The 22,386-nt window shown below is 37.7% G+C and overlaps 1 protein-coding gene across 32 annotated transcripts in view; it reads left to right on the top strand.

Annotated features, from left to right (window-relative positions):
* The window catches only part of RIMS1 (regulating synaptic membrane exocytosis 1), a 352,499-nt gene that overhangs the window by 319,994 nt on the left and 10,119 nt on the right, over positions 1-22,386 (top strand). For all 32 annotated transcript variants that reach the window (XM_074819786.1, XM_074819773.1, XM_074819774.1 and 29 more), the window contains one exon: positions 20,762-20,903. In XM_074819786.1, coding sequence (XP_074675887.1) covers positions 20,762-20,903 — 142 coding nt within the window. The remainder of the gene's footprint in view (positions 1-20,761; positions 20,904-22,386) is intronic.

Raw genomic sequence — 22,386 nt, 5'->3', positions numbered from 1 at the left:
TTGATGCTCACATACAGACACTCATACATAGTTTATTTCATTTACCCATATAGTCATTTTTCATATTGTACAAATTCAGTTTCTGGTGCCTTATAGCTTCAAAAGCATTGCTTTACAAGAAATCTTAGAAATGAGACGTTGTACTTCTGGGAAGCTTTAGATGTCTGGTAATCCCTGCAGAAATTCCCTGTGTGATAGAAGATTGACCAGTCAGAATTGCCCACCCATTCCTGCTGGTTTCTGAAAAATTCAAGATTTGATATTACTGAAGAAGAGGCAGAAGAGTCTGTATGAGAAGGCAATGTGAGATACTGCCTCTTTGCACTGTCAGTACCAAGAAGAAAGCTGCTTTACTCTCCTTTGAGCATTCTTGCTGCCTCCTTCCAGTTTCCTCATGGCTTATAGCTCCTGAGTGCTGTCAGTCAATAACCATCCAAGGGGGTTAATGCTGAGCAGTTGTCTTTCTGCTTTACTTTACTTCTGTGATTTGAGAAGCACAGAAGTTTTGTGGTTAGGTAAGATAGGGTGGCTGCCCAAAACAGACACACAGCTTCTGTTTCTGAAGTTTGAGTTAACTAGGTAACTTACTTCAGTTTTAAATGGTGCTTGTAAAATATCAGTGTGAAACGGTATGGAAAGCTTATTTTTTTAATGGTGGTGTTTGTGTCTTTGGGATAAAGATCAGTGTCTTGGGAATACATTTATTTATAATGATTTCTCTAGTCCCAGAACAGAACTTGTCAGATTGACAAGTTATCTTAACGCAGGTACATGCAAATGGATTTCCTGTTTATAAAGCAGGTTAAAATATCTGAAACGCTCTTCCAGGGAGGAATCTCAAGGGCTGCTGTTTTGATTAGTTTTGCTTTCACATGACTGTTGATGGCTTTATTTATAGCTCTTCCATTTGATTGGATTTGATGGTGCAAAGTGTTCTTTCTCAGAGCGTGGACAGACTGAAACGCTGAATTAGGTATAGATGTGACCTAGGATTTATGTATAAAAGTAAATCAGATTCACCCATCACTCTCCCTTTGAAAATTATCGTATTAACCATCTTTTCTCCTGCCTGAGCAGCTCTTTTCTAGAGTTCATGGTCAGGGCAGGGTGGGAGGATTTCTTTGACAAGACTCATCTGCTTTCTTCAGTCTGGACTCCAAAGTGACTAAAATGTTAATGGGGAGGATGTCCAAGGGGCATTGAAAACAAACTCCAGGGTATATACACACGTAGGGTTGGCTTGCTTTTTGCATACTAAAAGTATTCTGTTGAAGTTTAGTATTTATTGATAAGAAAGGAATAATTTGCCAGGAAAACATTTTGAGGGAGTCAGTTGTCTTTACCTTAGAGGCATACTATGTTAAGAACCAATTTCATCTGTCTATGTAGAGGTACTCCACACCACTGTGGAGTGGTCACTTAAGAAAGGTCACACACAGGATCTGATTAACCTATTAATCGAAGTCTTTCTCTGGAGTCTCAGTAATGGCACTTGTGAGGCACAGCCACTCTAAAAGCTGGGTGTGACAGAACTGAGTTGCATTTATATTGCACTTATTTCTCCTCTGATGTGAAAAAATTCACAGCTCTGGCAATAGGTTCATATCACAGCAAGAAGAGAGTTATCATCTCTAGCATGTGTTGGAACAGGCAACTCTGATATATTTATGCATGGATTATAGAGCCAGGTGAGGACTTAGCTGTTAACAGATGAACCATTTTCATTGGGGAATCCAGGAGAAAAAGTGACTGAGAAGGTGACATAGAAGCTGTGGTGGATTTGAAGAGCAGTTCACAGTTTACTTTAGCGTCACTTACATAGTCATAAATACAGTTTTATTTATTTTTGTTCAGGCAGCATTTTTATGCTACATGCCTGGGTACAGGCCTTTACCCTTTACTCTGCTTCAAGGGGATAGACCTGTTTGTGTCCAACTTGGGAACAGTGGCAAGAAATTTGATGGGATCCCAAAGTTCCCCTTTTAGCCAAGGTTCAGGCTTTCCCAGTCTGCCCCACAGTAGTTTCTGGTCCAAAGTCTGCCCATAGCCAAAATCCCAGGTCCATTAAATTGTCTTGCTTTTATTTTGGAGCATGTGTTTTTAAACATCTGACTGTTCCCCAAATATTCAGAAGAGTGACTTTTCCCAGTAACCACCTCCAGATTGTAACAGATTACTACTTAAAGTTTACTGATTTGGGCAGGGGGATACTCCGAAGAGGGCAAAAAGCCCCACTTCAGTTCTGGTCATTATGACCCAGAAACGAATCTTCCTGTACAAATGTTGGTGACTGAATATTTGACATCATGGATGGTTTCATTTATGTGGCGCCATTCTGTTGCATGTGGTAGCTGCTTTTATTGCTTTAGTTGCTCGGGAAAAAAAAATAATCTGAGGCTGTGTCTAGAAAGACTTGAGCACAGACCTTTCAGCCACTTATCCTGCTTATTTCTTCAAGGAATTCCATGTGTCCATGTCTCTCACACCAGGGTTTTTCAATACACCCATATGGTATGACCTGTGCTTCAGGAGCTGGAGACGAACTGTGGGATAGAGAGCAGGAACCTGCCATTGACAACTAGAGTGACATCGTTCTTCAAAGTAGCATACCAGGAGCTGTATTCATAAAGAGTAGGCTTAGTCTGAGCAAATGTAGGTGTCCGCAAAGTAACTGTCAGTTCATCACTTCAGGCTTGCTTTTTAGCCAGAAGAGAAATCTACACTTCTGCGCATGGCTTATCATCCTCAAGTAAATATCTGAGATAGTAAAAATGAACTGCACCCTGAAATGTCTTTCTATATGCTCTAGAAGGAGTCTGGCACAACTAGCTCCAGTACAGCATCTACAGACACGTAAAGTTTAGTGAGCTGAGTCCTACTTAGGTTGTGCACAGGCCCCTTTCTTTCTGCTCCCAGCCCTGTCCTTGGTTCCCCTTCAAAGGCCAGCAGTAGCAAGGGCTTCAGCTGCCCAATCCTTCATCCCCTGTAGCTGAATTCTGCAAGGTTTTCTGTTGCCCCTCTTGCACACAAGAGAGGCACACAACAGCACTGCCTAGAGAGAAGAGGTTTTAAGAAATGACCCAACTGCTGAGCTACACAAAATAGATACTTTCTTGATGCAGTGTGACATGCAATAAGCAAACTGTGTCACAGCACCAGGTTTGATCCTCATGTTGCTGCATGATAGCAAAGTTCAAATTACAAATTCAAGAGTGCCTTTGGCACACTTACAATGAAATTACCACTTTTTAAATAGGGCACGTTTTTTCATTGGTATGACTGTCTTAAGTTTTCTGATGCTACTTTTGTAGGAGATCAGATAATGATCTTACTGAGATGAAGTAACTCTCTACCTTGTAAGCGGTTTCTCTCATTTGCTCTGCTGATTGCTCAGCATCCATAAGAGCAGAAGGATTTGTTTGCAGATGTAAAGTCAGAGTTTTCTAAGTCTCTGTGTGAATGCTAATCAAGTTTTACATATATGTGTATGTCTATTTTATATTTTTGTATTAATTGTTTGCATGAAGGGAGCCATTAAAATGTTTATATAAAGGATAGTGAGCTTGTCAGCCTCAGAAGAAAAGTACTGATGTGAAAAACCTTTAGAAAGTCCATTGGTTAATTGTTTTAAATGTGATCAAATCAGAAGAAATAAGGGAAGGCAGTTTTACGTCTGATGATCTCCTTAAATACCTTACCTTTTCTGAGAAGCAAATGTCATAATCAAAACTAACACTATGTAATTGGTATAAATCTTTCCAGTCAAACCAAAAATTGAATAACTGTGTAGATGGAAACGACACAGTGAATTGTATTTTTATTGTAACTCAAATTAGTTGCACTCCCAGCACAACTGTCATGATCCAAGCCATTGTCATCAGTCAAGCAGAATATGTAATAACAGCATTGTCCTGTGATACCTTGTTTATGATGGAAATGTAAGTACTTTCACTAATAATATTCTTTTTTTAGTGTTATCATTAACAAAAATATGACTTTTTTTCTATTATGTGACACTGCCAGTTTCTACAAGCTGGGAATATGATAATGCTTTTAGTCTTCAAAGGGCAATCAGAGAGCACAGCAAGCCGCAATGTGCTGTTATTCATGTAGTGCTGCCATATATTTGGTGCTGGTATAATGAGCAGTAACTATGCTATCTTAGTTTTACTTGGGGCCGGGGGGATGACTTTTACATGTTAATGCTTTTGTTCATACTATGCTTTTTTACTATTGTATTAATATTACTTCTCACATATAATTGCAAATAGTGGTGCTGAAAGAGCAAAAATATTTGGACAACATGAACTTCAGTTGAGTTAAAAGTGAGGAAAAGAAACAGGCAAATCAAATGTCCAGTTGGATCAATGATTGGTCCCAAAAGGAGGGCTGAATGATGTCAGTTTAGGGTGACAGATATGATATCTCCTGACTTTCTTCTCATCTTTTACTCTTTATCTGTGTTTATGTGGTACCTATCACTACAATATTGTCAATACTTACAACAGAAGCCATGTGCCACGGAGGGAGTAGGACCATCAGTGTTTTGTAAAAGTACTGTGAATGAAATGAAGTTGCGAAATTGAGAAGTGAACCTTAATGCATCACAGCATTACTTTTTCACTTAAAGACCTTCCTTCTTCTTACAGGCATGCTAGTCAGCATGTTACATGCACGGGTAGTTTCTCTTTATGCATAAAAAGTTCTCTTTGTTGGTGTGATATGCTTATTTTTAAGAAATCAATTGCTCTTGAGAGCTTGGTGCTGAAAACTCCTATTGATTTCAAGGCTTAAGAATTTGGTAACCCAGTAAGACTGTTCTGTAGAATAAATGGATGACCTTTTGCAGGTTGTTTTTTTCTGTTTGTTGTCCGAAGTTTTCTATCCTGTTCAGAGTTGCAGTAGCATTATAGCAATCATTTTGGAATCCCAACCGGAGCAAGAACTTCTATGGCTACTATGTAAACATGTACTGTTGAACTTCACTTTGTAGTGCAATTTATTTTATGCTTTCTTAATTTATGTTCTGACTTTTATAGTTCATGTCAGACCTCTTTAATAGTAGTGATGGTTTTTTGTTCTTTGCGTTGTTGGCAGTCACAGACCTTAAAGCATTTTATGAAGGAATGGTAAGTGCCATTGTCCCATTTTAATGAGGAGCAAACTTCAGGACTCAGAGTGACCTACTGAAAATCTCACAGTCTGCAGAAGAGCCAAGACTCCCTAAAAATTTATGGCTGTAATTACCAGATTAAAAAATATTTGTAAATGTTTAAAGTACCTAGAAGCACATTATAAGAGACATCGTAATCTCATTGAAATGGTGCTGGAAAAGAAACAGCCCAGAGTGCCCACAGAGTGTGCATGTATATGTGTGAGCACGTGTGTGTAATCTTTAGTTAGGGGTATTGTTTTAAGCAAAGATTCCATGTGACCTTAAATGGCCATATATTAAAATGTGTCTAAATATCACTTACATATTAAACATGTTTAATAATGTTTACAGTACAAACTAGGACAGTGTTAGCTTTCTTGAAATGAGAATCTATGGTTGAAAGCAATATAATGTTTGATCCCTACAACATGTTAAAGTAAGACTCACCTCTGTGCTGCTGGGATATAATGTGGGTCGTGCATACATTCATCCTTGGCTTCATTTAGCATCTTCATTTCTCGTGTCCTCCTAATGAGAATGTTTCTATTTGGGGGATTTCAGTTAAATACTCTACAAGGAAGGACTTGCTTTAAAGGTTACAGGTTAATACAACAGATTATTCCCTGCAGTGTAAAATTAGCTAAATGAACAAGTGGTAGTACCTGATTACCTGACATATTTTAGTGATATTATAAAAGGTATGTTGACCACAGGCTGAGTCAGGACTTCACTGTAAGAAGATCCCTGAAATCTTTTAATCTCGTAAACTCAGTTGAACTGTGAAGAAATGCACAAGATATGTGGACAGCTCATTAACTAAATTAAAATAATTACAAATAGATTCATCCATCACTGGGAGCCTTGAAAATGTGTATGTTTATACTCACATCCTATTGACCATTCTTTCAGCTCATGTTTTGTACCTCAGAACATAGTGTGGTGACATTTGTTATCTTGCTTGGTGGCACAATAATGAACTCTCTGTAACAAGACCTTTTTATTCAGATTGCTAGATTTTCTGTCAAAATAATAGCTTATCACTGTCATAAATTATCTTTTCAAAATACCTGAAAACACTGTCATTACCTGCCTTGCTGAATAGGAAGATGGCATGATAAGAGATCACTTAAGTGTATGCCATATGTTCTCCTTTTCCTTTGTAATTCTGAAGAAAAGCAGATCAGAATTTCACCCTGATTCTGGGTTGTTTTATATTTATTACTGTGTTGTTGGGATGAATAGAAAAGATTATAAACTCACAGATTGTGAGTTATATTAAAAACATAATATTATTTTACATAAATCATATCCTAGTAGCTAGGTACTTGTAATTATTTCAGATTTTCAGGCACCACTGTGCTGGAGCAGGGTTTTATTTTTGGTTTCTGAAGTGCATTGTTTTCCTCACTGTTGAAATACCATATTGTCACATTACAAAAACATTGGAAGTTTTATGTAAATATGATGCATTAAGTATCCAGATGAGGATGAGGTCCAGTCCTATGTATGTTTCACAGGGAGTAGTCCCATGGAGATGTATCTACACATGATGAACTTGGACCTTGGTGAAAATTCTGTGTGCTTTTGTGAAAGAGTATCTAAGACATAAAAACCCCACTTCTTCCAGATACAGAGGAAAAGAAAATACTCAGTAGGACTATGCACTTTGGATTTGTTTTAAATTACCCATGCTTTTATATTTAGTTTGATATAGTTGATGAGCCTGTGTAACCCAAAGTTCCTCTAAAGATGATGGTAAAGGTATAGAAAAGTTAAGGCATTTGAAAATATTTTGGTATTCATTGTGCATCTTTCTTTTTCCCAACTTGGCATACGCATAATGCAGTCTTCAGAGAAAGACCACCACTGGACAATGGTGTCCAATCAACACTTAGAAACATTGCTTTTACTTAAAATTTTCTGTGCAAGAAAACATAAATTATTGTAAGAAATTTTCTGACTGTATATTGGATGTTCTTTACTTGAGAGAAATGCCTTCAGTTTACCTCTAGAATTTTTTTGTTAAAAAGTAAATACATGTATTTAAAGCTGAGGAAAATAGGAGATACTGTGAATATATATATTCTTTTGGAAACTGTGTGCAATCAGGCACATTGTATGAAAGAATTACAAAGTAAAATAATTTTCAGATTTGAGTCATCTTTCGGTGTCATTGGCTCCTGTTGCCACTGAAATGCACATCAAAATGCACTTCAAAAGAAACGAGATTATCTTCATTGCATATCTTCAAGTTCTGCATCACTAAGGGATAGGGTAAATCCTGCGATTGCAGTTTCCTTTTCAAAAATTTCCTCTTTCTAATACTTGACAAACTAGTTTTGATATTTTTCATAGTTTCAAAATGGTGTATTAATAACATATAATTATTATTTAAAGGCTCTAAAATAGTTATTATACTAACTATGTGTGTTACTTAAGCTTATTCAATGTTGCTTCTATATTGTTTCTTTTTCTGGCAGTAGCTATATCATTTAACTTACCAAGGAGCTTCCCAAACTTTGTCTTTTGTGATTATTTGCATGTTCTTGATGTCATCTTTCATTATGATTTTATTAGAAGTTGCCTGCCAATTAGCTAGTTTTATTACATCCATTCATTCTTTACTTATTCAGGAGGGTCAGGAGGGTAGTAATATCAATTTTACATAAATGAGCCAGGGTTTATGCACATTTTCTTGTTTGTTGTTTTCTCTCCAGTGAAGTTTTGAAATCTGATATATTATAGAGGCTATAATAACACAGTTGCATGTTTCCTTAAAGAGTATTTCATAATAACAGAGCAAGATCATGTTTTGATCTGGTTTTACCTTATGTGATATTGATTTATATTGTATATAGCATTATTTTTTTCCGTGTGTGTATTATGTTTAATCCTTATTTTGACGGTGTCTTACCTGCATAGAATTTACGTGTCTTATTTTTGCTTACTACTTAACTGGCCATTGCTATTTTTATAGCAACCTGTACTCAAAACAGATAACCTCTCGCACAGTGAACACACCCAAAAAGAAGCACTCTCATTAATGATCATAGTAATCCTGAGCATCAAATAGGGCTTGATCTGTCAGTTCCAAGAAAAAAATGCTATGTGAAATAATTTGTGTAATATACAAATAATAAGAGATTAATGCATCTGTTCCAAAGAACCTGACCTTCAAGCCATTAGCTCTGCAAGATTCAAGCACCATGGTGTAATCCTGCTATGAAAGGCAAGTTTGTTTTACTTTTGTATTTTATGATCTTCATCCATGAGCTAATATATATTGAAATCCCTGGAAAGATGTAGTACTACTTGGCCTGAGTTATTCTATGCTGAGATAAAGACTAATATTACTGTAAAAGGCAAGTTTCTGTTTAACCAATAGTAAGCCTAGGACCATGAAAATAAGGTTTGCTTACTTTATTTTCATTTTGTGCCACGTACTCTGGGGAGCCATCTTTCTATAAGCTATGTGCAAGTAAATTCAGATTTTGAAATCTGTGGTTCAGACTGGCTGATTGATTATTGAGAATTTTCATCTTTGTTTTTATGATGTGGATTTGAAAGTTTCCCAACATACCGAGATGTTCAATTTTCTGCTACCCCTTCTCATTTTCTTCAGTGATGATGTTCATATGTAATTTTTGTTTTCCAGTTTATTTTAAAATGCTTGTCATCTCTTCATCTGTGATAGGTTTGTCAGTGCCCTCTATCAAATCAGCAAGAAAATTTAATGCTCAATCTTAGCCTCAGCTTTTGGATGATATAGAAAGAGGAAAATGGCTTGTTAAATAGTTCAGAAGTATTGCAATTAGCTTCGTCTTGTACTGTAGTGTCTGTTATTAGCATACATGGAGCAACATTTGTAGATATTAGTTCAAGACAAGTGCATTTGATCATTAAACTTACTAATATGCCTGCACCATTGCATTAAAAACTGTACTTCAAGTAACCCTGTGTTTTAGTTGGCATAGTGTTTTGGAAGTGTTTTCACTTCAGAAATACCTAGAAGTTTGGGAGGGAGTTGTTTTTTTCTGTAGAGATAGGCTGTATTAGTACGGTTTCATTTTCTTTTTCCATCTCATACTGCCTTGTGTCTGAAAGGGCTTTACAATTTGGTAAACACTCGTTGTCTGCTTGTATTTATTGGCTCTAATGCAGATGCTCTCAAGTATTAATTTATAATATATGGCTAATTCTCCTTTGTGCTTATATTTTTCTTAGCTTTTTACCATGTTTGTAACAGATTAATTATATGAGAAATCTATCATCTAAGAAGCGAAGAGTCGCAATAAAGAAATCTTGCTTTGTAATAAAAATTTGGCATAATTTACCAGAGAAAACACAGAACTCTTCCTGTATCAATACCCTTTCTGCCTGGTGTCTGTTGACTGTTGTCTCATCTGCTTTGCCTTTGAGAAAGACAAGTGCTTCCTCACTAAGCAAGGTTTGCAACCCAGAAAGGAGAGTTGAGGAGAATGAGAAATGGGCAGCCATAGGGACCTGCAAAAATAACCTGGATTCATTTTTAATGGCAAAAGGCAAGATGTAACAGAAAATCCTGCTATCTCACATCTCTCCCTACCTTACCCAGTAATCAAAGCAATACTGATGCTGTGGCAATTTTTTGTGCTGGTGTCAGTCTGCAGCACAGCTGAACCTTTACGTCTTGTCAGTGGAGTTTTCCTCAGTGCATATTTGATAATGGACACAAACCAACAATATTGGATGCAAACCTTAGGATTTCATAGCAGAGTTATGCTGGAGCATTCATTTGGGAAGTTTGGCTGAACGATCTGTCTCTAAACTGAGTCTTTGTGTACAGCTGTCCACTTTCAATAATGTAAACACAAAGTGAACAATTATATCTTACAGTTATGCAGTGTTTATCTAGCACAGATCTACTGCCCAAGTCTGTAGGTGTTTTTACATAATGACTGCTGTAACTGAGTAAACTAGTTTGAACATAATGCCACAAACAGCTGTTTAAAACGGAAACATTTGGCAACTGTTGCACTCACTACTTACTTGTCTTAACTACTACTGTGAATAAAAGGCTGATTAGAAAGACAAATTTTGCACCAGGACTGCCATTAAGTGGATTTGAACTCTAGCTGACCAAAAGAAGGAGTCTCTCCTGAGTTTTTAGCCTCCCTTCTGGCAGCCATTACCTGGGCTGCCCTCAAATGTGAGAGATAGGTCTGTATGTCATCACAACATAGGTGGTTTGGGACTTTATACAGTCACATTTAAAAAGAAATTCAAAAGGAAAGTAAGCATTAGCATAGGTACTTTGGCTGAAGAAGAGCATGGCTGTATTTTATTGTAGCTGAAACTTCTGTGGCATCACTGACGGTGATATAAGGTACAGGAGTGCAAACAAGGTTGCAAAAACAACATGTAAATTTGTGTTTAGGAATGTAGAAAGTTTAAATGAAAGTTTGTTTGAAGGTGTGGTATGTTGGAGGCTTCCCAGAAAAATATACTCTGAAGAGAGTCCGAGGCCAATATTTCAGGACGCAGAGAAGCTCGAACTCGCTCTTCTTGGAGTGGTGAAGGAACAAGCCAAGCTTTTGGTCAGCCGCTCTGTTACAGATCCAGAAGAGCAGATCAAACAGTTATAATCCTGGAAAGGGGTTTTGATCATACAAATAAGAAATTATTTTTTTTACAAGTAAGAAGGAATGATTTTTCCTGGGACTAGGAGAAAGAGCGTAAAAGAGGAAAGGCTGTGACCAAACTGGGGACTTTCTGGGAGCCTATGGCATGAAAGCCTTCCCTCCCTGGGTTTTTCATTTAAACTTTAAACCTCTGTTGAGTTTCCCTGAGCAGGAGCCTGCGTGGGAGGGAACTTCTGTACACTTGACATAAGTGCAGCGCTTTCTGTAAAACTGCTCAACATGACAGTCTGGTCTTGGAGCCTCTACCATGCACATGCTGAAGGTGTGTCTCAGGAGGGTGACGTGCACGCATTAGCAGCTGCCAACATCATCATTTCATTCCTACCATGGCATTGTACCGATCTTTGGAAATCTTTCCATTTAACTGTATTTTGCTTTTAAATTTTTTTTTAACATACATCACGAGAGAATTGTGTACCATACAACTACGTATTTTTCAAAAAGGTGTAAGCCACCCTCTCTGTGGTGTTCCAAGCATCATTTCTAAATGTGTACTGCAGAGCAAGAAGATACAGATTACTTTAACCATTGTACTATATAGGAAATCTGTGTCTATGCGATGAAAATAGGTGGACATTTCAGCATGGGTGTGACATATACTGCATCCCTGCTGTGGACGATTTTAAATTTTTTAGTCAGTGTTTGCAATCATAAGTCCTGTAATATGTTTATTAGCTGAAATGCACAATATGATTTGTGGCATTTTTCTCATTAATCATTTTGCAGTGCTTTAAATAATCTGAACTAAAACATAATTTGAAGATCCACTAGAGATAAATTATTCCATGCATATTTTTCATTTTTTTCCCATTTTAATTCTTTTTTAAATAGTTTTCTTCTTTTTGATTGGCAAATGCTGAGTCTTTTCCTTTCTCCTTTCTATCTTTAATCAACCTGATATCCAAATTACCTGTGTACATTAGGTTGGGTACCTCCTTTCTTTGTAAAACAGAGTGAGAGAAAGCACATCGGTCCCTACAGTGCTTGAATGCCAACTTAATAAAAGTGTGTTAAATCAATTGATTCTTAAATAATTGCAAGAGGAAAGCATATTACATTTTTGGAATAGAGTATCAGAAAAACTGAGCAATTTGACATGGAAACAACCATATGGCAAAGTCTGTTTCCTCAAAATGAAGTTAAAAGATGAAGGGAGTAATTAAAAAAATAAGTTCTGTTCTCAAAATGCACATGGGTATTTAGGAGGCAGTGAAACTTTAATTCCACTGTTCTCAAGTCCCTCTAAGACATTAATATCATTAAGACTTTTCTGTAGTGTAACTGTAATTTAGTATTTAATGCTAATTTGATGCTTTCTCAGCTTTGTAATCTTTCAGGTGGTTTTATGCGAAAATTCATGCAGAATGAGTCAAAATCATCAATACAGAGAAATGTGTTTCTGGGTTTATCTGACTCTCCTCATCCAGTTCTGAACAGCAGCGTTAAAAAAAAATACATCGACCAAGGTTGCCAAGAATATTTTGTGCTCTTCTCTACTTGCACATCACTAGAAAATACACTGCTGACTGAATTTTTTAACCTTTCAGCCATATATTATGAAGTGCTAGCTGGCAGGTAGTTCAGTACTTTTTTCACTGCAAGGCCCTATAATGTAATCACAGTTGTAAAAGGAACTTGTGAGTGAAGCAACTTGATCATTCCTCGCAGTGCTGCGGTGCCAAGTGGTTACAGGAGAACGAGGGAGAAGCAACACCAGGACCCCAGAGATTTATTCTACCCAGAAACAGCACGAGATATTTAAACAAAGGTGAGGCTGCTTTAGGTGCCAGCTCCTTGCTAAGGATTATATCATAGCCGATGTTTAATTTTGCTTAAACCAGAGGTAAGCCTGTATTTTGTGTGTGTTACTGTGATGAGCCTACTTATTAGTCTGATTTAGCAGTGTGTGTTAGTCTGGGCTTATAACTTTGCAATGCTACAGTCACTAAGGAAAAACCTGTGTCAGTGTGATACTCCATTGATATGATACACCAGAAATGATCTCTAAAGGCAGGTTAGTAACATTTTTAAAGGGATATGTTATACCCACCTGGGAGGTGCTGATAGCAGTAAAATTAAACTTGAAGGGCTTGAAAGTTGCAGTCTGAACAAATCAAACTACAGAAAAGGTACAGCATACTCAGATCAATTCATAGGATGTTAATTGTTGTGAGAAAAACGAGGGGACTGTTCCTGAAGCTGTAATGTCTCCTGATTAGTATGCCATACGGTTAAATTATGGTTGAGTTATTGTTCAGAAACTTTTCAACTGTACGAAAAGGCATGTAAGATCTCTTTACTAGAAGATGCTTTGGCACCAGTGGTTTTGACAGTGTTTCAATTTACAGTTTTTATGGAAGTTATTAAAAGAATTAGACTTTGGGTTGCCGTTATGTACTTCATATAGTTGTCAGGAAATTTTTTGAAGAGACATAGCAATAGTAAGTTTTTTTATTGGGGATATCTTACAAATTTTATTAGGGATGTCTTATAAATTATAAATTATTGGTGATATCATCTTGTAAAGCATTGTCTTTTAGTAACCATACTGTCACTTTTTTTAATAATAAATACTGAAGTATTTGTAATTGTGAAGACTCATATTTAAAAACAGTCTCAAATTTATTAAAATTGTAATGGCTACCTAGAACCAAAAAGGCATCATGCAGTTACTTAAATGTGTTTAAATTCTTAAGGAAATAATATGTTGGTTTAGATTATCTGTAGAATGTCTTCTACTTTCTTCTGCTATTAACTGTATTAACTGGGAGCTGTGTCCTAGCGCCCTTTTAGTGGACAAATATTATCTCTGTACCATATGGCAGTTCTCTTCTAAGGGTTGGCTGGTAATAAACAATGTTGTAATATAGGGCTATGTTTTGCTGTAAAAATGTTGCTGTTGAAGTGCAAACAGCTCTTCTGAGCTTCTTATTTCATTCTGTCTTGCTTTCTCCTCCAGTCTAACAAAGCCAAGAATATATGAGAAAGTGAGCGCTTGAAATTTTATAAACTGTTTATATAGTAAATAATTTGTTGCAAACATGACTTTGGTGTGTTACTAATTGAATTTCACTGAAAGAGGCTTTAAGAGTTGAAGAACTAGTCATGTATACCTATTATCAGTTTCATTGACATATTCTGCTTTTATATAGCTTTTTGCGTATGTGTGAACAAGGTAATTACGATGCTGTTATTTCTGTATGTTTATAAAGTGTGTTTAGTGCAATCCCAGCAGTAAAAACTTGTTACCGTATATCATCACTGATTGCCTCATTTTGGCTGACAGACAGTGGCTTATTTCACTTCGTTGCAAGTATGTGAACAAAACTAGCAATGTAAAAGTCTTTGGACAAAAACTACTAGTAATTTCAGATGCCATAACTGAACTTCTTCTGACTAGATACCTTTGCTTTTCCTTAAGATACATGTGTCCTAGTTAGACACAAGTTTTCTTCCCTGATATGGGAAAATCATATGTATCAGCATAATCATACAAAACCACATGCTTGTTTTTTCTTTATTTTTTCAGTAAATATGTCTAAGACCATCTTTTCTTAATGAGATGTAAATATGCCTAAGACCATCTTTTCTTAAGGATCTGTAAAAGCAGTTGCTCAAAGTTTTGAGGCCACTGCCAGATAGTAAATAGTGGCCTGATTTTCAGGTTCTTGTTTACTTTTGTTTTGAGCATGGACCTTAAGCAGTTCCTGTCATTTGTTCTCAAAGTACTACTACTTCAGCTTCACAGAAGTCAGTAGAAGCTGTTGGATGAGTAAAGTTAATTTCCTTTGAAATCTAAGTGCAGACTGTTAGGAGTCTGAGTTTGAAAGGTTGCTTTTCAGTGAATAACACAGTCAAAAGCTGAGATTCCGCAGTACGCTGGCTAAAATGCCATCAAAGCATTAATATAACCGTTAACAGCATTTCAGTGAAGTCTCCTTTTGTTAGGATTGGTACTTCTTGTTCCTTTGTCTCTAAATATGTCAGAAGAAAATACTGTGTATATTAATGGACTAATTAATTGTATTATATTTTTGTATAATCTGAAAATATTTATTGGGAATGAAATTGGTTTGCCAGTTGAATATGTGAATTTATAAATATAGTTGTGAGATACAGTTATTTCCAAATTCCTGATAAAAAGATTCATCTTGATAAATTATCCCAGCTGAAAAGGTGAATATTTTTTCTAGAAGGTTTTGTTATTTATAATAGTATAAATGTTGTTTGTGGATTTGTTTTAATAAATAGAAATAGTTTATATTTGGACTTTAAACCTCGGGATCTAACACCACATAATATAAACATCATTCTCCTTTCTTTGAATATATCGTGTGATAGCTAGAGGAAACATTTAAAAGATCATTACTGAAATATTTCAGATGTCTTTTTATAAACTGCATTATATATTCAGGAGAGAATAGCAGAACACATAGAATGGCAAATGCAGTGGAGTATTGCAGGATATAAAGTCTAGGAAACGTTTTTATTTAAATGTCATATTTTTTACTGTTTATCTGTTGTTCATAGTCACTATGTACTTTCAATCTTTGCGGTCAATCTACTGCTGAATTCATGTCAGAGATGTACACGTGTAAAAGAACAAATGCTGTTTGAATTATTTCTTCTTTTCTTTCTCTGTTTTAGGACTGTAAGCCAAGGGGCACTTTGTCAATTCATGTGTAAATATATTTTGTTGTTGTTTAAAAGTGCTACATGCAGAGTGAGTGGGATGCTGCAGATCCTGTAACTCAGCAGGTCTCCAAGCAGCTAAATTTGAGGTTGTAAAATCAGTAACACATCAGAAAGGACCAGAAGGAAATGTGCCCCTTGGCTTTTCTTTTTATAGTTCTCTGAATTGAGGGTGACCCTTACTGTTGGCATAATCTTGTTGGTGTCTCGCACAGGCAGAGTGCAAACCACCAATATGGTCACAGTCCTGCCAGGTTTCAGTCAGAGCTGACTTGGAACTGTAGTCCTTTTAGGCTTTCATTAGATGGATAGGCATGCTTGATACTGTGAATAATTTGCCCTCGAGTCATGCAATGACATTGAATATTAGTACCCTTCTTCTTATCCCTTTCATTAGTGGAGTTAGCAGTGGTGCATTCTTTGTTCTCAGGAGCGTTCTTTTGAACCAGTCACAGATTTTCCATGTCACATACCCAGGTGCTGCATGTGTGTAAATTTGCTTTTGGTTTTGGTGCTAACCAGCTAGTTGCCCTCAGGTATGATTCTGGGCAATGCTCACTCAAGGCACCTCTCCCTATAGGCAGTACATAGAAGACCATGTCAGGATTGTTGTCTTCTGCCCTACAGAGGTCTCTAACACTGTCCTATTGACTAAGTCACCAAGCTTGTGTCCTTGCATATTCCTTTATGTCCCTTAGCCTTGTCCCATGGCATGTAATACACACCTGGACATCCCAGGATAAAAGCTTTACCGCAACATGTCGTGGCACAGCTCCTCCTATTATTTCAGAGTTACTATACTGAAACAAGAGCAAAACGTAGTCATTGCCTCAAGGCACCACATGGACCCCAGAGGACAAGTCAGGCCAATGGTAATGCCATGTGCAGTCATGCCTTTGCTAAGGACAGTCATGGATACAAGTCATTTTGGGCTGCTTGTCCTGGCATTGTCCTCTCTGAATGGATGTCTTTAATGTAGATACCTGTAGTAGGCCATCTTAATTCTGTAGAGACTATCACTGACCCTTTCTCGTTAATGTAATTCTGTTGTCAATAGTGTTTTGCTCCTGACTGCTATATTTGAAAGTGATTAGAAAGTACAGAAATTGGGGACACATCAATTGCGTTGATATTTGTTGCAAATGTAAGATAGTGCATACACTAATAAGCTTGCTTTTTGCTCTTCATCTTTACTTAGATCAGGATGTCTATTAATTTACTTTTGTCTGAGAAAACCAAAATCAGGTACCAGTTTCTTGTCAGACCAAAAAGGAATCACCATAGGCTATATTTATAATAGGTAGACTGAGACTGAAATAGCACATTGCACACACACATCAGTGCGTTGTAGCAGGAGTGCTACAACAAAGCTGTTGATGAATTGCAAAATGCTTACAAGCTGGGTTTATTTTGTAGCTGCAGATGACTGCTTTATGATCCTTTTGCATCAGCTATTAAAGCTGCAAAAATGTGACTCACAATCGCTCTGTAATAGTTTTTCTCTAGCTTGTACCTGTTAAACTCTGTGTTTACATGCAATTTAAGCACATCAATCTGCATTTCTGCATGCAGAAAGCCTTACACAATTGACACAGCAGACAGAAGCATGCAGACCATTTTGGAGTAAATTTTGCCCCTAGATGGTATTCAGTATAGAGACAGTTTATCTTCAGTCTGCGTGATGAATATAGTGTAATTTATACAGTGCAGGGAAATAACTGTAACATAAAATGTAATTGTACATATCAAAATAATAAAAATCAGGAGCAGGATAAAGCACTCTCCAATAGATATCCAGATGAGTAGAAAATCTTCTCAATATATCATAGCACAGATATTGAACTTAAATATTTCATGGACTTGTACTGTTCACTTAAAGACAACATTCCAAAGGTATATACAGAATGGCTAGATTAAAAGTAATACAAGATAAAAATGAAAGGTTGTTTTTTAAAAAAAACATTATCAAGAGCTGGAGAGGCACTGGTAGTTGTTCAGATCACGTGTTTCATTGTGCATTCAAAGCAGGACTGGAAGTTGTACCCCAGAGTGACTTCATGTTACTGGAACACCTTTAAGAAATAACAGCAGTTCCCAACTCAGCTGTATGCTAACTACCTTCCTCCCTTGCAGAACTAGGTTTTGCTGTGAAGTTTACAGGAGTACACCAAGATGAATTGTCCTCGTTACTTTTTGGGCTATAAGTGGACAAAAAAAATATGATATGCATAACTGACCAGGTTAAAAATTCCAAAACCTGTGCAACATGTGTTTTGGTTCTTAGTCATGGGCAAAAGCAATTCCCTTAGTGCTATAAAACTCTTGACATATTTTACCATTCTGTCTTGGATTACTTTTATGTTATATTTCTGATTGTACTGAAGAATATTAAGAATGAGGTTATAAAATGAAATATGCAGGAGGACTCTCATTTTCCAAGTAAAAATTGTGGGTATTAGTAGCAGTTGCAAGAGGAGGCAAAAGAATTTTTTTTAATTTTCAACCTGAAAAAAAATTTTGACAAGAAAAAAAAAAAAAGTGGAGTCTATCACGGTAAGACAGAGAGCAGTGACTTGAAAAATATTCGTAAAAAGGCAGTCTTGGATTTGCAGCTCAGCAAGACAAGGTTGTGGACTTGCTTATGGCCCTGCATGAGGATCCCTACTTCAAGGTCTGTGCATTTAAAATCTGTGAAGCAAAGAAGTATGTTCAAGCAGCAACATGAGTGTTATCCATGATAATATAAAATTACTCTTTCAAAAAAACCCTCTTGCTATTTTCAATCTCTACTGTGGCTCAAAGCTAAAATATTTATTTCTGTAATTTAGTCAACAGATATTTTTTTACAGTGATTATTTCTATGAATATGTTCTTCATTATGCTTTCCCTAATCCCTAAATTTCAGCACCCGCCATGTTGTCCAGGTGGTCCAGAGCAACATGGCAAGGTCATGATGATCTTGTAGCTGCTTTTAGTGTCTCATCACTCCCGTTTGCTGAGCCGTGAATACTCACAGGCAACCCTACTCAGCTGCCCACATTTCAGGCTCTACCATATTGTATCCTTCCAGTCATGCTGCCTGATCTGTCTGCCTCCAGAAAAGAAGGCAGAGGGTAAACCACATAATCTCACCTGCTTTGTAGGACCAAATGGAAACAGAGTCACTTTCAGACAGGTCCCAGCAAGAGAGAGAGGCCCAAAACAATATGGGTGGCAAATGCATAGCTACTGAAAATGTGAGAATCCTGCTTTGGTGTAGGGCTCTGCATGTGGGTTATACTTCCTAGGCTGCCTTCTGATTCACTTTTGATGCTCAGCTTACCTTTCAGCATTGATATGCTGGACACACCATCTATTTTTAAGATAAAGCTAAGGTCTAAAATGTAGCATTTGATTTTCTACATACAGAGTCACTGAAGTTCCAGCAAATACCTTCCACAGCCACCTGCACCATCTAAGAGTGGTGCATGGTCTGTCTGGTGTGCCTTGTCTAGCCTACTCTACTTCACGTTTAGTAGCACTGAGTAATGCATTTTCAGCTGACCAAGGACCAGGAATTTGGATGAGTTGCAGTGCCCCACAGCAAAATCTCAGAGGTGTTGACCTCAGAAGGGAGTAAAGGACCTATGGACGTAGCTGATTTCTTCCACTCAGAGGCATTTGTTTCTTTGCTTCTGGGTGGCCATAGGTAAACAACCCCTGGTCCAGAAGGCTTAAGAGGAAAACCACATCCCCCTTTTGCTGCGGTGATGTCTCCTGTAAGCCCAATATATGATTTCTTTCTTTTTTGCTTTGGCCATGCTTGCTGTCTCTCTGCTAGATCCAAAGAGGTTACTGTGATAACTCAGGGGGAGAGGGAGCTGCTCTGTCGTGTGATTTCTCCTTGCCCTCCATGAGTTCTGCAGACCCAAAGAGCAAGGGCCAGCTATTCTCTACAGCATGTTCAAACACCCTGGGCAATGGGTGGGCCATGCAGGGGCTGCCAAAGCTGTAACTTTTATGTGAAGAAAGGTCAAGATCTGTCATCTTCAAATATCAACTATGTTCATGTGAAACAGGAGGGTGAAAAATTTTTCAACAGGTGGAGGTGGAAGAAACATTTTTTCAGATGCTTCTCTGAGCAGACTGTGAAGAGGAAGCACAGACTTTGCAGGGAGCAAATGAAGCAGCACTGAAATGAAGGGGCAAATGCAGGAGCATATTTTTGCATGCACTTACATGAAACTGTCAAATCTATTACTTCCTGAGAGAAAGTAATGCTACCCATTGAATGGGCTGAATTAAATAAAAAAGAACAGGACACACTTTGAAGTCAACACACGCTATTACATCACATTGAGAGTTTGATGGAGGTATTTCAGTTAAAGGTCTTTGAGAACAATTATCATCATCTAGAAGCATAATTTCTGCCATGTGACAGCAGAATTCATTGTAGATCGGCCATTGCACCTTAAGTCCATAACGACCCCTGTGAAGTACTGGAATCTCTCTCTCCTTGCTCAAGGGTAACATGAAACCTTCCACGCTGAACTCAAATTGCATTTTAAAGAATGTGTGATGGAAGCTTTTCCAAATGGATCAAGTTTTTAATCAATTTCACAGGATTTACATTACTCTGAGGTGTTAGTTGCAAGCCTAGACTGTGAAGTCCATCATCTCCCAAACAAATTCTCCGAGTTAATTCTGCTTAGGAAGTGCTGAGATCAGAAGTTATGTAAAGCTCACTGTTTACTCTGAAGAATTTCTGTTGTGAAAAGTAAGATTTTTCTGAGTCAAAACACATTATTATATTTTTTTGTATTAATTATTTTAGTACTTAATATTTTTCTGTGGAATGCATGAAGGATTTTTTCCCCTCTTTCTTTCTGTGAGAGTTGTAACTTCTTTTGTAGTCACCCAACCTAACTAACAAGGTGACCTTACTGAGTATATGGTTAGCAGACACTTATCACAGTCATCCTATCTACATTCCAACTGTGTAAAGGTTATTAATAAGACAGCTAATTTCTAACAGTTTGCCCTAACAAAGATCTTCAGGTTGCAGCCCTTTTATAGAGAAGCCATTGCTAGTTTGCAACTGAAGAAAAGAAATTCCTTCTTCGATTAGAATAGTCTTTTTGTATTATTAAATAGTAATGGTCAAGTCAGATCACTGTTGTTGGGAGGAAACTGCAAGGAAAGGCTTTGCTCTAACTTGTCATTCTAACTATCACTTCCTTTTCTCTGCTTTCAGAGGCTGGCAACAAGAAGCTAAAGAGCACGATACAGAGAAGCACAGAGACAGGAATGGCAGCAGAGATGAGAAGTCGTATGGTTCGACAGCCAAGTCGGGAATCCACTGATGGCAGCATAAATAGTTATAGCTCCGAGGGCAAGTAAGTGGCATTAAAAATATCAGTAATGTAGGAGAAGTTTCTTGTCTTTGTAAGAAAACTTGGGATGTGAACAGAGGTCCCAACTCTGGCTGAAGGGGATAGCTCTGTGTACATATTCTTTCTCTTGAAACCTTTGCAAAACTGAAGTATTTTAGGCACATAACACAATTTCTTGAAAATTGAAATTGAGATAAGACTTCTTAAGGGTTCACATTTTCCCTGTCATCCAGTGAGGCAGTTTGTCCATCAAAAGACAGCTAAATTCAGACCACATTATTTGAAACAAAACATAGGGATACTTTTTCTTTGAGTTACATTTGGATTAACTCAGAGTTAAACTTCAGATTTGGTATGTAAATCCCTGTAATTTGAAAGTCTGTTCAGTAATACTATATAGAAAGAAAGTTTAGTTTGGAGTTTGTCCATGTCTCTTATTGAGAATTGTAAACCCAGAGTCCAGCTGCCCCATCAGCTGAAATCAGGCAGACAGCTGTGGGGAATGGGACAGCTGTTTTCATTCACTGCTGAATGACTCAATATGCAGGAAAGGAGAACAAAGGCAGATCTGACACAAAAGTGTACATGAATAGTCCAGACTCCTCACAGCTCTCAGTGAGACTCTACCGCATGTGTCAAGGCACAGTGGTCACTAGGGAATTCTTAGAAGATGCCTCCCCACAAAAGGGGAAACCAGGGGTAGGCAAATGTACTCTATATACCTGGAAAAAATGAGAGATTAGGACTTCTTTGCCTTCATCTTTTTATATGCTTACCGTGTTACCACAATTGCTACCACACATTGTATAGGGCACAAAAAGCCAGGGGCAGCCATGGTGGTGTGAAGGAGCTGTGTAAAAGTGTAGTTTTCTCTGATATCAGATGATATCACTACCCTTATGTTTCTTACAGTGAGTGTGGTAAGACACTGGAACAGGCTGCCCAGAGAAGCTGTGGCTGCCCCCTCCCTGGAAGTGTTCAAGGCCGGGTTGGACGGGGCTTTGAGCAACCTGGTCTAGTGGAAGGTGTCCCTGACCATGGCAGGGGGTTGGAACTAGGTGATCTTTAAGGTCCCTTCCAACCCAAACCATGTAAGAAAAACAGGCTCCATCATGAATAACTCAAAAACAAAGTAGATAAGCATCAGATGAAGAATGAAGGACAAGAGTAAAATATCCCAGTATTCTTCCCAGAATGATTCTATGATAGGGCATTACCTTTAGCCTTTCAACACTCCATCCTGCCATCCTCTTTCCTGTCTCTGTTTTGAAGTGTCAGTCCGTAAGGCACCGGTCACTCACCATGGTGACAGAGGGCCCAGTAAACTGGACCCTGCTAAGGAGGATCTGGGGGAGCCTGTTTCCCTGGTTAGCAATATGGGGGAGGTGGGACCCCAGCACTGACGCTGAGGACCTTTTCAGGGGAACAGCCTAATCCTCTGCTCCACCCTCAGAGTGTGTAAACAGATTTGGCAAGGCTGGGGCAG

Source organism: Strix aluco, chromosome 3 (assembly GCF_031877795.1).
Source record: "Strix aluco isolate bStrAlu1 chromosome 3, bStrAlu1.hap1, whole genome shotgun sequence".
NCBI lineage: Eukaryota > Metazoa > Chordata > Aves > Strigiformes > Strigidae > Strix > Strix aluco.
Note: the sequence above shows the minus strand (reverse complement) of the source record. Positions and strands in the feature narration are given on the sequence as shown.